The sequence below is a fragment of the Sus scrofa genome, chromosome 5, assembly GCF_000003025.6.
Source record: "Sus scrofa isolate TJ Tabasco breed Duroc chromosome 5, Sscrofa11.1, whole genome shotgun sequence".
Lineage (NCBI taxonomy): Eukaryota > Metazoa > Chordata > Mammalia > Artiodactyla > Suidae > Sus > Sus scrofa.
Window position 1 is genome coordinate 33,015,163 of NC_010447.5, and position 17,258 is coordinate 33,032,420.

General features: G+C 38.3%; 1 protein-coding gene across 2 annotated transcripts in view; it reads left to right on the forward strand.

The window, feature by feature from the left end:
- NUP107 (nucleoporin 107) overlaps positions 1-17,258 on the forward strand; it is a 50,905-nt gene that overhangs the window by 25,502 nt on the left and 8,145 nt on the right. For both annotated transcript variants that reach the window (XM_021091969.1, XM_021091970.1), the window contains 12 exons: positions 802-880; positions 2,975-3,088; positions 6,716-6,806; positions 6,939-7,015; positions 9,606-9,665; positions 10,423-10,568; positions 10,687-10,735; positions 14,539-14,608; positions 14,934-15,052; positions 15,776-15,814; positions 16,064-16,214; positions 16,559-16,671. In XM_021091969.1, coding sequence (XP_020947628.1) covers positions 802-880; positions 2,975-3,088; positions 6,716-6,806; positions 6,939-7,015; positions 9,606-9,665; positions 10,423-10,568; positions 10,687-10,735; positions 14,539-14,608; positions 14,934-15,052; positions 15,776-15,814; positions 16,064-16,214; positions 16,559-16,671 — 1,108 coding nt within the window. The remainder of the gene's footprint in view (positions 1-801; positions 881-2,974; positions 3,089-6,715; positions 6,807-6,938; positions 7,016-9,605; positions 9,666-10,422; positions 10,569-10,686; positions 10,736-14,538; positions 14,609-14,933; positions 15,053-15,775; positions 15,815-16,063; positions 16,215-16,558; positions 16,672-17,258) is intronic.

Here is a 17,258-nt window from a genome sequence, read left to right on the forward strand (position 1 = left end):
CTGTGGTGTAGGCCTAGAGCTGTACCTCCGAATCAGCCTCTAGCCCAGGAACTTCCGTGTGCTGCAGGTGCAGCCCTGCAAAGGGGGAAAAAATAAATAAATAAAAAGAACTACCACCAGGTAACAAAATGATAACTGAGTAAAAAAGCAAAGATTTGAACAGATACCTCACAGATAGACCAATGTGGTATGAAAAAGTACTCAACGTCATTTATCACTTGAGCCCTTTTCTGTTTAGCATTCTGCATGTTTTTTCTGAGTTTGTACTCTTTCTTTTTTTGACTTGATTTTTTTTTTTTTAAGACCTATTACAATTGCTCCTTTAAAAAAGTTGTAATTAGATTTCCTGTTGTGGCTCAGCGGTAACGAACCCAACTAGTATCCGTGAGGATGTGGGTTCACTTCTTGGCCTTGCTTAGTGGGTTAAGGATCTGGCGATGCCTCGAGCTTTGGTGTAGGTTGTGGACATGGCTCAAATCTGGCATTACTATGGCTGTAGCTTAGACTGGCAGCTGCAGCCCCAGTTCAACGCCTAGCTTGGGAACCTCCATATGGCAGAGGTGCAGCCCTAAAAAGAAAAACAAAAAAGTTATACTTGGGAGTTCCTGCTGTGGTGCAGTGGCTTAATGATCCAGCTTGTCTCTTTGGAGCCATGGGTTTGATCCCCAGTCCAGTGTGATGGGTTAAGGATCCAGTGTTGCTGCAGTTGTGCCATAGGTCGCAGCTCTGACTCGGATTTGATCCCTGGAACTTCCATATGCTTCTGGGGTGGCTGAAGAAGAGTCGTACTTTTTCTTTCAGGGAAAATACTCTGCATACCCTGAAACAGCGGCAGCTACCTTCTTATATAGGAAGTGTCCGTCCTCTTGTCACTGAATTGGTAAGTATTCTTTGAAGTGAAAGTTGTCCTCAAAGTTAAGTAATTCCCCACCCCCGCCCCCCCAAGGACTGAGAATTTTTCTTTTGGATCTTAGTTTTACTTTCCAGAAGGATTGCATGTATTATTTAACTCTAAAAAGTACCAAGTTGCATATGTATTTGAACCTGTCTGTGGCCTATGGATTATAAGTTGTAAAGGAAGGTATAGGAAGTGTTCCTGATTTTCCAACATTAAAACAAATTAATTTTGACTGAATAGCAAGATTTGATTCTTCAACTACAAGGTGGTGACCTATATAAGCTCTTCTATATAGAAAGCAGAGAAAAAAAATAAAGCTTTGTGAATTGTTTGAGGTTAGAAAGATCATTCTAGAATATGAGTAATAGGAGTAACAGTGGATTTGAAAAGAATGGGAGTCTAATTATTATAGTAATGAAGGCGCAGAGCTTTGTGATAGGTGGAGGCCTGTGAATTAAATGTTTATAGTGAAGAGTAGGAGAAATAAGTAACAATTGAAAAAATAGGTAAAATTCCATTTGGTAACAAAAGTGGGTTTTGATGAAAATTATGGGGAAACTACTGAAAGTGCTTATAAAAAATTGTAGCAAAATCACCCTGTAGCAAGCAACTAAAAATCACTTACTCTTAATAATCTGGAAAGCGGTGATTTCCTTTTGCCAGAAAGAGTAACTGTGTTCCACGGAGTTACTGTCGTGGCCTAGCAGAAACAGACCTGACTAGTATCCATGAAGAGGAGGGTTTGGTCCCTGGCCTTGCTCAGTGGGTTCCTCCATATGCTGCAAGTGTAGCCCTAAAAAGACAAAAATTAAAAAACAAACAAACAAACTGTGTTCCAAAATTTAATGACTATCTGTCTCCAAAATATTTATGAAAGTAGCCAGTTGACCTATTATGCATTCCATTTTCTGAATTGATATTCATATTACCATACACTCAGTTACATTTGGAATGAGAATATTTCCTCTCTCAACAGTCATATTCAAATAGTTTTTCATCTGAAATTCATCATGTAGATAATGTTGCTTTTTGCTGCAGAAGTGAGGACTGTATGTTATCCCAAAAGTTTCAAGACACATTTCTTTTTATCTGTGAAAGGTAGTTGGTAGGAATAACTGTTTGAGGGAGGAGGTATTTATCTATTAGAAATCTGTTTTAGGGAGTTCCCGTAGTGGCACAGCGGAAACGGATCCAACTAGGAACCACAAGGTTGCAGGTTTGATCCCTGGCCTTGCTCAGTGGGTTAAGGATCCAGCGTTGCCGTGACCTGGGTGTAGATTGCAGATGCGGCTCAGATCCCGAGTTGCTGTGGCTCTGGCGTAGGCCGGCAGCTATAGCTCCAATTTGACCCCTAGCCTGGGAACCTCCTTATGCCGAGGGTGAGGCCCTTAAAAAAAAAACAAAAAAAAAGAAATCTGTTTTAAAAATTTTTTGGCCGTGCCTATAGCATGTGGAAGTTTCCAGGCCAGGGATCAAACCCATGCCACGGTAGTGACAATGCCAGATGCTTAACCCCCAGCACCACTAGGGAATACCTAAAAAAATTTTTTTGGGGGGGTGTTGGTGTGTTTTATGTAGCATTAATCCCATACTGGGTTCTCTTCTTATATGTTCTCAGAAAGAACAGCTAAGCATGTTCTAGTCACAGAATGCATCGTGATTCCTGCAGTTTCTCCTCTATGTTCATTCTCCATCTAGACCTAATGCTAATGCTATTTAGGTTTATCTTGGCCAGGTGGTTGATACAGCAGGGTAAAGCTCAAGCCATCTTGCATTATGAGTATGATTTCTAAAGTTGCCGGCTGGGCTAGTAGTGTTTCTGACTTGCCTGACCAGGGCACTTACTTACCTTTGTGGGCCAGTGGCACATGTTTTGAATAGCCAGCAGACAGTTTTGTGGCTATGTGGAATACTAGAGACACTTTCATTCCCTTTGTTACTTAGCTAAATTAAATGAATTTATTTCAGTATTTAAACTCCGGAGAGATTGATCATCTCTTGGCGATGTTTAAATTGTATGTACCTGTAAAGGGTTTGGAGGTGATGGTTTTATTTATTTGTTTGTTTGTTTTGTAGGATCCTGATGCTCCCATAAGACAGAAAATGCCCCTCGATGATCTGGATAGAGAAGATGAAGTCAGATTACTCAAATATCTCTTCACTCTCATTCGTGCTGGAATGACAGAAGAGGTAAATGATGTGTATACCTTGCTTGTTTAATATCAAGAAGTCACAGACTCTAAGTTGGAAGGGATCTTTGTGACCGTCTAGTATGTGTCTCCTCAGTGCAGTAGCTTTTTCACAGTATTTCTGGATCTAACTCCTGTGTGAACATCTCAAGTGATAAAGACCACATTGCTTCAGAGAGCCGTGCACTTTAGTTTGTACAACTCTGGTAGAAAATTCTTTATATGAGAAGTCAAACTTTGCCTTCTCGTATTATACTGTGTACCCTGAGCATAGCCCCATTATTTCTAGTTTGCATTTTAAGAGTTAAGAATAAGTCTGACCCTAACTGTTTGTCTAGTTGACACTATTAAGCATTTGAAGACTCTGCTGCCCTCAGACGTCTTCCTTTTACCTTCACCTCTTTAAATGTAACCTCCGTCATGATAGTTAAGATCTTATACCTAGAAGGTGAAGTACCTAATTAGACAGCTTCCTGGATGACTTTGTGACTCTTTAGTTGAAGCCGTCTGATAAATAGGACCTTCAAGCCTCAGATGTTATGTTGTACCTCTTTTGCGGTACTATTGGCAGTGTTCTCCAGATAGAAATGTTAATTCAAAGTGTTTCTTGTTCTTCTGTGTTACAAATCACTGGCATATGTTATGTAATTTCTTTTCTTTCTTTTTTTCTTTTCTTTCTGTCTTTTTAGGGCCGCACCTGTGGCACATGGAAGTTCTCAGGCTGTAGCTGCCAGCCTGCACCACAGCCACAGCAATGTGGAATCTGAGCTATGTTTACGACCTACACCACAAGTCACGGCAACACTGGATCCTTAACCTACTGAGCGAGGCCAGGGATTGAACCTGCATCCTCGCAGATACTAGTTGGGTTCGTTACCACTGAGCCCTGACGGGAATTGCGTGTAATTTCTTATAGTAATAACTCTTAGATTATTAAACATCATTCGTATTTTTTAATTAAGAAAAGAAGTAACATGTACTCATTTATTAAGTCCAGCCTCTCTGTGCAGGATACTAGGAATCACAAAATGGCAAACAAGGATGCACTTTTAAAAACAGAAAACAGGAGTTCCTGTCACGGCTCAGCAGTTAGAGAACCCGACCAGCATCCAGGAGGAGGCGGGTTTGATCCCTAGCCTTACTCAGTGGGTTAAGGATCCAGCATTGCCGTGAGCTGTGGTGTAGGTCGCAGACACGCTTCAGATCCTGTGTTGCTGTGGCTCTGGCGTAGGCCGGCGGCTTCAGCTCTGATTGGGCCCCTAGCCTGGGAACCTCCATATGCTGCGAGTGCAGCCCTAAAAAGACAAAAAAAGACCACCAAAAAAAAATATATATATATATACATATGTGTATAGTTATAGTCACATTACTGGAAGACTTCAAAAACAAAACTCTCAAGGTCCCACTACCTTTATGTAATCACAAATAGTGGGCTTTTAAAAATTTACTTATAATCCCTTTTGTACCTCTTTTTAACAAAATTATTAACACAGTATACATTCAGATTTTGTTAACATCTTTATTAAGATGTAATTCAAATACTATGTACAGCTCACCCATTTAAAGTGAATAGTTCGGAGTTCCCTTCATGGCTCAGTGGTTAATGAACCCAACTAGGATCCATGAGGGTTCGGGTTTGATCCCTGGCCTCTCTCAGTGGGTTGATCTGGCATTGCCGTGAGCTGTGGTATAGGTCACAGATGTGACTTGGATCCCGAGTTGCTGTGACTGTGGTGTAGGCCAGCATCTGTAGCTTCTATTTGACTCCTAGCCTGGGGACTTCCATATGCCATGGGCATGGCCCTAAAAAGCAAAAAAAAAAATAAATAAATAAATAGTTCATTAGTTTTGGTATATTACATTATTGTTGTTTTTTTTTTCCATTGTCATAAAAGATAAATAACAAAATTTGTCATTTTAGCCATTTTCAGGTGTGAACTTCAGTGACATTAATTACATTCACAGTGTTGTGAAACCATCACCACTGTTTCTAAAACTTTCATCACCCCAAACAGAAACTCTGTAACCATTACGCAGTAATTCCACATTTCCTCCTTCTCTTAGCATTTGGTAACCTCTAATATTTTTCTCTGTGAATTTGCCTATTCTAGCATTTCATATGAGTGGAATTATACAATATTTGTTTATTTATGTCTGGTTAATTTCACTTAGAAAAATGGTTTCTAGGTTCTGCATTCAGATTTTGTCCTGCCTTTTTTAGATAGCGTATCAACATTTTTTGAAATTTTTTTTGTGTTGCTACATAGCTTTCATAATTTTTAAGAGCCATAAATCCAAAGTGATATTTGAGGTATGATACCTTTTAACTGGTTGTATTCAGATTCTTTAGGTTCAAATCATAGAAACCCAACTCAAATTACTTACGAGTAGGGGTTGATTGGCTTATGGAAGAGAGAAGTAAAGAGGTTATATCTGGCTATAAGCAGGTCCAGGGGCTCAGAAGGTGTCATTAGGTTACTGTCTCTCCCATGCTGTTGACTCTGCCCTCCTCTCTGTGGCGTCATTCTCAAGAAGCCACTTGTGTCAGTGATGGCCACCAGCAGCTCCAGCCTTACATTCTCTTAGAAGCTAGCAATCCCAGCAAAAGAAGTATTTATATCTCCAGCAAGAGTCCTGGGAATGATTCTTACTAGGTGACATGCCTAACCCTGGAGTTCAGAGATGGAATCCACATGACTTACCCAAACCATATGAACTAAATGAGGAAGAACTGGTTGCTAAGAGATAGTGCACCTATAAACATGTATCTTTCTCATTGGTGTATTAAGCTCATCTGGCTGGTTACATTTAACTTAAATATCATGAGTTCTTACTATGGCACAATGGATTAAGAATCTGACTGCAGCAGCTCAGGTCACTATGGAAATGCAGGTTTAATTCCCAGCCCAGAGCAGTGGTTAAAGGATTCGGCATTGCCACGGCTGCAGCGTGGGTCACAGCTGTGGCTCAGATTCAGTCCCTGGCCCAGGAACTTTCATATGCTGTGGATGTGGCCATTTTAAAACAAACAAACAAACAAAAAAACAACATCAGGAAATTGAATGAGTAATAGCACCCTGTCATTATGGAGACTAACAATGTTTTTGTAATGCTTTTACATAAATCAGGGGTCATCAACTTCTTTAGCCCATTTGTCTCTAGCAGAATTAAAGAAGGGCAGAGACCACAGAAGGACATGCATATGGGTAAAATGAAATACCATTACTAATTGCCTACACCATCCTGTGATTAATTATGTAATTCTGTCAAAAATGGCTGGTACTGGAGTTCCCGTCGTGGCTCAGTGGTTAGCAAATCCGACTAGGGACCATGAGGTTTCAGGTTCGGTCCCTGCCCTTGCTCAGTGGGTTAAGGATCTGGCATTGCCGTGAGCTGTGGTGTAGGTTGCAGATGTGGCTCGGATTGTGAGCTGCTGTGGCTTTGGTGTAGGCCGGCGGCTACAGCTCCAATTTGACCCCGAGCCTGGGAACCTCCATATGCTGTGGGAGCGGCCCAATAAATGGCAAAGAGACAAAAAAAAAAATTGCTGGTACTTTTCCCCAAGGCACAAGTGCTTCTCCAGTACTGCATTGGTTATGTCACTAACTGCTCTTTCTTGTTTCTAAAGGCACAACGACTCTGCAAGCGTTGTGGTCAGGCATGGAGAGCTGCAACACTTGAAGGCTGGAAACTCTACCATGACCCCAATGTTAATGGAGGTACTTTTAATAGATTTTATTCTTGGTTTAGCTCTAAGAGGATATTTTGTCAAGTATAGCTTTTGTTTTTAGACATTGTCAAAATAAGGAAATCTCATTTTAAACTATAAACTTTCTTTTACTATTTTGTAGGAACAGAATTAGAACCTGTTGAAGGGAATCCTTATCGATGCATTTGGAAAATAAGTTGTTGGAGGATGGCAGAAGATGTAAGATATATATTTACTGATACTGATTTTTACTCTTAACTCACTGAAGGTCTGCTGAAGACACTGTGAAACATTTGAGAGTAAATAAAAACTGAATTTCCTGTTTTCAAAGAGCTTCCAATCAAACTTATAAATAAGGGTGGGAAGGCTTACCTACTAATCAGAATTATTCAGACACTAAGAATTAAACACTGATAAAAGGCAAAAATACCAAAAAAAAGTACCAACCAAATCCATAGAATAGGCATTGGGCTGGCTTCCCGAGAGAGTATAGAATTGAACTTTTAAAAATTAGTAGGATTTGAGTTGTTGGAAAAAGCAGAGGAAGGAATTCTAGGTAGGATGCCTAGGTTGGGAAACTCAAGGGCAGGCAAGTTTACCAGGTTAGGGCAGAAGGCTCACAAAAGGAAATATGATCAGTTCTGTTATGACATGACCTATGCATTCCTAAGAATCATTACAGCATGAAGAACTGTGCAGAAAACCCACAGGGCTTTTAGGGGAAATGGAGTTAAGAGCACTGTACTCAAAAAACATCCATGATACATAAAAAGATAAAAACTTAAATGCAGTAGCACAATTATACGCTGTTAAACAGTTATGAAATACATAAACACTGCAATAAATATGGCACTTTACCTTGAAATAGAACTGAGGTTTGCTTGTGGAATTGGGGTGTCAGAGTTGCAGCAAAATTGTAACACTTGCTGTAGGTGAATTTAGCTTTTAACACACTTGGAGAACTCAGGAAGCTGGTAGGTGTTTGAGGTGTGTCAGTTTTGTCTATTTCTAAGTAGTTTGGTTCAGCTAGATAGAGTTTTCTGCATTCAGCTCGTGTGTCTTATACACAAAATTGGGCATAAGCAAATGGGAAATTTGTACTATGTTCAGATTATTCCTTGAGGAATTCCCACTGTGGTGCAGTGAGTTGAGAATCCAGGGGAGTTCCCATTGTGGCGCAGTGGTTAACGAATCCGACTAGGAACCATGAGGTTGCGGGTTCGATCCCTGCCCTTGCTCAGTGGGTTAACGATCCGGCGTTGCCGTGAGCTGTGGTGTAGGTTGCAGACGAGGCTCGGATCCTGCGTTGCTGTGGCTCTGGCGTAGGTCGGTGGCTACAGCTCCAATTCGACCCCTAGCCTGGGAACCTCCATATGCCGCGGAAGCGGCCCAAGAAATAGCAACAATAACAACAACAACAACAACAACAACAAAAAAAAGACAAAAGACAAAAAAAAAAAAAAAAAAAAAAGAATCCAACTGCAGTGGCTCAGATTGCTGTGGAGGCATGGGTTTGATCCCCCGCCTGGTGCAGTGGGTTAAAGGATCTGGCATTGTCCCAGTTGTGGCTTAGGTCAGAGCTGCAGCTCAGATTCAGTCCCTGCCCTGGGAATTTGCATATGCCGCTGGAGCAGCCATTAAAAAAAAAAAAAAAGCATTCCTTGATATGTCAGTTGCATTGGAACAAGTGCCCGTTTTCAAAACAAGCATTTTAGCAGAACTGACTGTAATGGGAAATATTGAAAAGGGTGAATTAAACGCAGGCAGTGGTGGCCCTCACGTGCTGTTCTAAGGAATGAAAACTTTATACCATAGATAGTGGTGAGCCATCAAAAACCAAGAGGGCGGAGTTCCCTTCATGGCGCAGTGGTTAATGAATCTGACTAGGAACCATGAGGTTACAGCTTCGATCCCTGGCCTTGTCTGGGTTAAGGATTCAGCGTTGCTGTGAGCTGTGGTGTAGGCTGGCGGCTACAGCTCCGATTAGACCCCTAGCCTGGGAACCTCCACATGCCACGGAAGCGGCCCTAGAAAAGGCAAAAAGACAAAAAACAAAAAACAAAAAAACCCAAGAGGGCACATGACAGCAGTACTTTAAGATTAGCATGGCAGTGGAAGATAGGCTTAAAGTTGAATGGACTAATAAAGGCTGAGACGCTAGTTAGGAGCCTGTCAGAATTATTCAGACACTAAGTAATGAGGGCCTGCCCCAGGTTAGTACTGAGAGTGGAAAAGAAAGGAACAAAAATGGTTAGGACCAGAGATTGGAAACAGAAAGCCAAGGAACACTCAGTTATATAGTGAGAGTCTCTGAAGTCTCTTGTTTGGACGATGAAAAAATGAAATGCCATTAATAGAATCCAGAAGTAAAATGAAAAATTTTGATGAATTTAATTAGTTCCCCTTAGGAATTTGATGCAAACTGATGCATGGCAGCTCCAAGTGCCTTGTTTTGATGTTATTCTTAGGAGATTATCAGGTAGTATTAGGTATTTAGAACCTTAAATAGGGGAAGACATCTGTAGAGGTTCTATATGGAATAAAATTTGACTCTAATAAATAATCAAAGCATCCGTTAGAGTTGGGTCTGCTTTCACCTTGTATTTGAAATTTAGAATTCAACGTTAACTATATCAAACTAAGAGGTCTTTCCTTTTTATTACCCCACTAGGTCTTTTAAAAAGTTTAAAAACTGTCAGGTGCATAAATAAGTTCAGTTCAAAAGACACTGCAAAATTCTCCATTATGAAAAAAGTTCACATGCTAAGAAAAACAAAGCTCAACTTTTTTTATATTCATTGTATTTCAGGAACATTTTAATAGATACGAGAGAGCAATTTATGCAGCTTTAAGTGGGAATCTCAAGCAGGTATGTGGTCTATTTTAATAATTCTTTTTTCCCCTATAGAATGAAATCAGATACACAAAATACTCTAATAAAGTATATTGTAATCATGTAAGGTTAAGCTGCTTTCTAAGAATAGCAATGATAGGAGTTCCCTTGTTGCACAGCAGGTTAAGGATCCAGCCTTGTCACTGAAGCAGCTCAGGTCACTGCAGCAGCTCAGGTCACTGCTTGGGATCCCTGGCTTGGGACCTACCATTTGCTGTGGGTGTGGCCAAAAAAAAAAAAAAGAACAGCAATGATAGAGATAATCATCAAATAGAGTGACTTGAGCTGCTTAAATTGATGTATTCCATGTACCACTTGATGTTTTTAATACATGAAATCTGATTTCAGTTTCTTCTAGCATTGTAAATTTAATTACAATACTTATTTCTTGATGACTTATGGTACCCATAGCTTTATCCAGAAGTGTACTGCATAAAGCACAGTGACTATGCTACATTTTACAGCAGCTATTTTGAGGGATATTTTCAAAATTAGTTGAAATACCATCTTATATCAGCATGGGAAATGAATGCTGTTGTGAACTCATTATGGAAGAAATCTTAATAATTCAAACATCTTAGAAGATGTGGTGGTGGGGGGAGCTGTGATAATTTACATTCCTAATGTTTTAGGTCATTAGGTGCCTTTATGGTCCAGAGCAATGGGTGTAACTGCTATTCCTGTCTCTTCTGTTGACTGTATCTGTGTGTTTCTGTTTGAAATTGGGGGAAAGCTGCTTCCTGTCTGTGACACCTGGGAGGATACAGTGTGGGCCTACTTTCGGGTGATGGTGGACAGTCTGGTAGAACAGGAGATCCGAACATCAGTAATGACTCTGGATGAAACTGAAGAACTCCCTAGAGAATATTTGGAAACAAAGTGAGTTTATTGGTTTGTTTTCATCATCATCATTTGTAATATGCTCTGTGAAGTTTTATTTTGTAGCCCTTGTTCATATTATTGTTATTGATCACTTCCCTTGTTCTTCCTTTCGAAGCTGGACCTTAGAAAAGGTTTTTGAAGAACTTCAAGCTACTGATAAAAAGGTAAATATTAATATTTTATGATAAATGGAATAGGAAACCAAGTGTTGCATTGTCATGCACTGTGGCTGAAAGATGCACAAGTATGTGAAATCTTGTTATATTCTCTTTTCCTCACCTTTTATCCAAATGGAGTATATTCTTTAAAAGGAAGAAACGTAATAATATATTAAATGATACATCATTTCTGTTTCTTTGGTTTAGGATTGGTTTCATCTAAATATGTGGTGTGGGTATAAGCTAATTTATCCCTTTCGTGTGTGTGTGTATGTGTTTATGTGAATACATGACATTATGCATTTGTCCAAATTTATATGTATTACTCTGATATACATATACATACACACATATAAAACAACTCAATAATAAATAGACATATATATGTCTCAATATGTGTTCGAGCCTTGATGGAGCCAGGCGGCCATGTATTCCTCACCCCAGCCAACTCCCTAGGTCTTGGCAAAAGAATCTATTCTTTTTCTTTTGAAAAATATATAAAGGAAAATTAACAAGGCTTTCTTTTCCTAGATGTCAAAATTTAGACTTTAAAAATCACCAGAGTAATCCAGTCACTTGGGCTAGACCATGATGGGAAATAATGTAAGAAAAGGAATGTAGGAGTTCCTATTGTGGCTTAGCAGTAATGAACCCTGCTAGTATCCATGAGGATGCAGGTTTGATCCTTGGCCTCACTCAGTGGGTTAAGCGTACAGCATTGCTGTGGCTGTGGTGTAGGCCAGCAGCTCCAATTCGACACCTAGTCCGGGAACTTCCATATGCCTCATATTCGGCCCTAAAAAGCACAAGAAAGGAAGGAAGGAAGCGTGGAAGGGAGGAGGGGAATGTATATGTATGTATGACTGGGTCACTTTGCTGCATAGCAGAAATTGGCACAACGCTGAAAATCAACTATACTTTAATACAAAATTAAAAATTAAAAAAATAATCTAAAGATACATAAGTAAGATCTTTAGAAGTTCCTCCCAACCGCCTGTGATTATTCACATTCACTGAGATGATAAAACATTGCCTTCCATGTCCTTCTCCATACTCTCACCACTACATGTAAATAATGTAGATAGTCCATATAGGATTTTTGGTTTTTGTTGTTTTTTACATCCTTCTACCTACACTACCTTTACAGTTTTTTTCCCCATTTAATGATTGTCTCTCTAAGTTAGTGGATATAGTTTTAACTTAACCTAACTTATTTATTTATTTATTTATTTTTGGTCTTTTTGCTATTTCTTGGGCCGCTCCTGTGGCATATGGAGGTTCCCAGGCTAGGGGTTGAATCGGAGCTGTAGCCACCGGCCTACACCAGAGCCACAGCAACGCGGGATCCGAGCCGCATCTGCAACCTACACCACAGCTCACGGCAACGCCGGATCCTTAACCCACTGAGCAAGGGCAGGGACCGAACCCGCAACCTCATGGTTCCTAGTCGGATTCGTTAACCACTGCGCCACGACGGGAACTCCCTAACTTATTTTTTTAAGTAGGTATATAATGGTCTGTAGAATGATGTATCCTTTTTTAAAAACCATTCCCTTTTTGGTGATATTTAGATTTTTCCAGCACCACAGTGAACATTCTTGTTTATTTACTCTGGTTTATGCTTATCTACCAGTCCTATCTCTCTAGGATATGTTTCCTGAAAGCAGGGTTTCTGGGTTAAAGGTTATATGTCATTAAGTTAATTCCCTAGTTGTAGCAATTAATTCATATTCCCATAAGTAACTTATTAATGTGGCCATCTCCTTGCATTCTCACCAGTTCCACATCTCACACTTTTTTTACTTTTTGCCAGTTCATCAGAGTAGGTGGGAGATACGAGCTCACTGTTTCCATATCTCCCTGTCTATTCATAAGGTTGAACAAATTTTTCTATGTTTATTGACCATTTATGAATTACCTATTCAGATCTGTCAACTGTTTTTCTGTTGGATTTTATCTTTTCCTTATTGTATGAGAGCTCTTTGTATAGTAAGGAAATTAAGGGAGTTCTCTGATGGCCTAGTGGGTTGAGGCTCCTGCGTTTTCACCACTGTGGCTCTGGTTGCTGCTGTGCAGCGTAGGTTCAATCCCTGGCCCAGGAATTCCCACATACTGCCTGTGTGGCAAAAAAGAAAAAAAAATACAAAAAAACAAGAGAACCTGAAATAAACTTTGCAACTCTCATTTAAAAAAAAAAAAAAGGAATGAATATTTTCTCTGTCAAGTTTTTTTTTTAACCATTTTTGTTATTTTGGAGATTCCAGTGAATGAAAATAAAACATGAAAGTCAAGGAATAGATACAAATATTAGAGGTGGGGTACATTTACATATGATTAAAATATAAATCTGGAAATTTAAGACTCAATAATTTACTATAATTAATAAGGGAATTTTTTAAGTATCTAAATTCAAGACAAAGTTCCCCAAAAGTTATAACTATTTGTTACAGCTAGTTAGAAAAGGATTTAGCTCCCTAAAAAAGTCCCATTTAAATTACTGACCCAAGCTATAAGTTACCTAGGAATAAAATCAACCAAAGGTTTGAGGACCTCCAGAAAGAAAACTAGTATCTTATTGAAAGATGCAAATAAATAGATGTCACATGTTGCTGTATGAGAGGATTTGATACAAATATCAGTCATTCCAAAATTAACATAGAAATCTAATACTTTGGGATATTATTTCTGAATAGAAAATTCCCAAGTGAAGAATAAGTGAGAATGGCAAGAAAATTTGGAAAAGAACACTAGCTATGGGATACTTGGCTTAATAATAAAACAATATAGGGAGTTCCTTTGTGGCTCAGTAGGTTAAGGATCTGGCATTGTCATTGCTGTGGCACAGGTTTGAACCCTGGCCTAGGAACTTCTGCATGCTGTGTGCATGACCAAAACAACAACAGCAACAACCAAAAAAAAAAAAAAGTAAATAAAAAAATATTAACATACAACAAAACAGTATGGAATTGGTATGGGAACAGATAGAATCACTGAAATGTAGATGTCCATATCCCAAATATATATGAGAACTTAATAGATGACAGAGATGATCTTTCAGAGGAAGAGGGATAGTTTATTTACATGCACAGTATGGGCATAATTGACTTTCCATCTGGAAGAAAACAAAGCTAGATCTGTACCTCATGCCATGTATTAAAATCAATTCCAGGTGGAGCAGATATATGAATGTAAAAAAGAAATGCTGAAAGAAAATTTAGACAAGTAAAAATTAAAATACATTTGACAAAAAATAAATGAACTATTTGCTTAAAAAAAAAAAAATCCAACAGCAGGTTACTTATAAATGCTTTTTCTACCCTGTGTCTAATCAGTACTGCGAAAGGTTTTGTTACTCTTTGTACCATTTGCAAAAGCGAAAACCCAATGAATGTATTCAAGAACTGCTGTTTATGTTGAAGGAAATCTTACAGTTTATTTTGCTGAAGTTACAGAGGCCCTTCTTTTCTGGTCACCATAGACTGCCAAGAAAAACAGTAGTAAAATATAAAAAATAAGATTTTCATAACATTCACAGAGATTAATTGTTTTATCATAGTTATTTGCTTCCAAAGATAATATTCAGCCTTGAATATATATTCCAAGGGCAATATCCTTCTCATATTTTATTTTACTTTAGTCTCCTAAGACCCTTCATTTTCAGCTTATTTTTTATGTATATATAGTGTGTGTATATATATATACATATATTTATATATTCCTTCAAAAGTTGAGACAGTTTTAGCTTACCAGTGAGTACATGCTACAGAATATCCACAATAGATTTACAGAAAATGTAAAAATTTTTTCAGAGAGTTCTGGAAGAGAATCAAGAACATTATCATATAGTTCAAAAATTCCTTATCCTTGGAGACATTGATGGTAAGATATATTTTATTTTGCTTTGTTTGAGTTCTTTGTTTTCTTATAATAATTTTGTAGAAAGTTATCAGAACGGTGCACATAACTACTACGTATTTTATTTTACACTTTATAAATATCAGCCTATTTGAATATAACTCTTTACTTAGTTGTTAGAAAATAAAATTTGAATTTAATCCAATATCTGTTTTATATGATGGTTATTAACAATGAGATAGTGATTTAGTAGTACTATGGGAATACAATAAATGCCTTTGGGTAGTGTTTATATTTCTAATTTTGATTTTTATCCCTATTGTTGAATCTTTGCTTTGGTGGCTTGTAGGTTTGATGGATGAATTTAGCAAATGGCTTTCCAAGAGCAGAAACAATCTACCTGGACACCTTCTCCGCTTCATGACTCACCTCATTTTGTTTTTCCGCACTCTGGGACTGCAGACCAAAGTAAATAAAAATGAGCCGCATGCCTTTCCTGCAAGGCTGATGCTATATACTTGTCATCAGGAAAACATACTGCTTTTTTGTTGTTTTCAAGAAATGGTGATAAGGGTGCATATAGTCTCATATGGTCACTCACTGATCACTCACTGTGGTGACCCATTAGGGTTCTGATCTGTGGCAGCAGAATGCTGATGGGTTGGTTTTTGGTGAAGTTGTAATTCGAATCCTCATCAATAGTGAGCCCTAAATCAACCTCCTAAACTGACTGAACCAGACTAAATTCTCTATGAGATTTTAAACCTTTGTTTTGTTTTTTTCTTTTTCTTCTGTCCTAAATGATTGGTAACATTTTGCTCAGAGTACATGTAGAAGGCAGAACAATACATCGGTTGAAGGCCTGGATTTTGGAGTAAGGAGCCTAGGTTCACATTCTTGCTCAGCAGCTTCTAGCTGTGTAATTCTGGGTAAATGAAACCTCCACAAGTCTTAGTTTCTTCCTCTGAAAAATGCAAATAATAGTGACTACCGACAAAGGGTCTGGTAAGGTTAAATCAGGCTTTTAACTTTGAATGTAAACCTCGCTAAGTACTTTACTTGACATATAGTTATTGCTCAATGGTAAATATTAAAAATCATTATAGCAGAATTTTTATTAGATGTATTTGTTGGTATATGTAAGCAATTGTGTTTATAATGGAATTATATCTTTCTTTTTTTCCTATGAAGGAAGAAGTTTCCATTGAGGTTTTAAAGACATACATACAGGTAAACTTCAGAATGATAATATTTTAATATCCAGTGGCAGGAAAGTCATCAGAATCCATAAGAGATCTTTTAATTATCATAAGTACTTTCTTTTGAAATTTAAAATTAATTGTGTTTAGCAGCACAAATCTGTGTCTGTATGACTCTCTAAAATACATATGAAATTTTGAAATGAACTTTTTAAAAAGCACTGCTGATCCTAGAACTTGTTTTATTTTTGACACACTTTGATCTCTTTCTGCTTTTTAGCTTTTAATAAATGAGAAGCATACAGATCTCATAGCATTTTATACCTGTCATTTGCCTCAAGACCTAGCTGTTGCCCAGTATGCACTATTTTTGGAAGGTGTTACAGAATTTGAACAGCGCCACCATTGCCTGGAGCTGGCTAAAGAAGCAGGTAAAAATGGTTGAGAACCTCATCTGTTGGGCTTTATAGACAAATTATCATTTGACTCTAGTGACATTTATCATTCTAGTTTTAAATCTTATTTCTCTTAAGAGAAAAAAAAAGGAATGAGTTTTTCAATAAAATTCTGTTTTAGCAATGAAATAACTTCTACTGTCACTGAAGTATAACATGTCTTTTAATTTTGGAATTTCATAATGCCAGAATGTCTTTCGTTTTACATGTGACATTTTTAAAGAATTGTTATCCCAAATTTACCAAATCATTGTAACCATTTAGAGAATAATGTGTGAACAATTAATTCTTGATTTTTGTCTCCTCAAAAAATTCTTTAGATTTGGATATTGCAACTATAACAAAAACTGTAGTTGAGAATACTCGAAAGAAAGATAATGGTGAATTCAGTCATCATGACCTGGCCCCAGCCCTAGATACTGGCACTACAGAGGTAATACGCGGGGAAGGGAGTGTGTGGTGTTTTGTTTTTTTTTTGTTTGTTTTTTTTTGTCTTTTTGCCATTTTCTTGGGCCATTCCTGCGGCATATGGAGGTTCCCAGGCTAGGGGTCGAATCGGAGCTGTAGCCACCAGCCTGCACCAGAGCCACAGCAACAGGGGATCTGAGCCACGTCTGCAACCTACACCACAGCTCACGGCAACGCCGGATCCTTAACCCACTGAGCGAGTTCCAGGGATCGAACCCGCAACCTCATGGTTCCTAATCAGATTCGTTAACCACTGAGCCATGACGGGAACTCTGGGGGTATGTGTTCTATATCCTGCAATAATCCCTCATGTTATTCCTTTGTCAACTTCTACCCTTAAAATGCTCTGGCTTCTTTCTTTTTTGAAGAATTTTGCTGTGTCAGCCAAGTTGTAAAAATTGGCAGCAAGCTTAAGAGCATATGTAAGGAATTGCTTAGTAGTAGTAGTATGTTAAAGGAAGTTTCTTTAATAGAAAATAGCTGAGCATTAGATTTTTGCTCATCAGACTTTTCTAGATACTTGAATGCATCCCTAACTTTTATGTAGCTTAC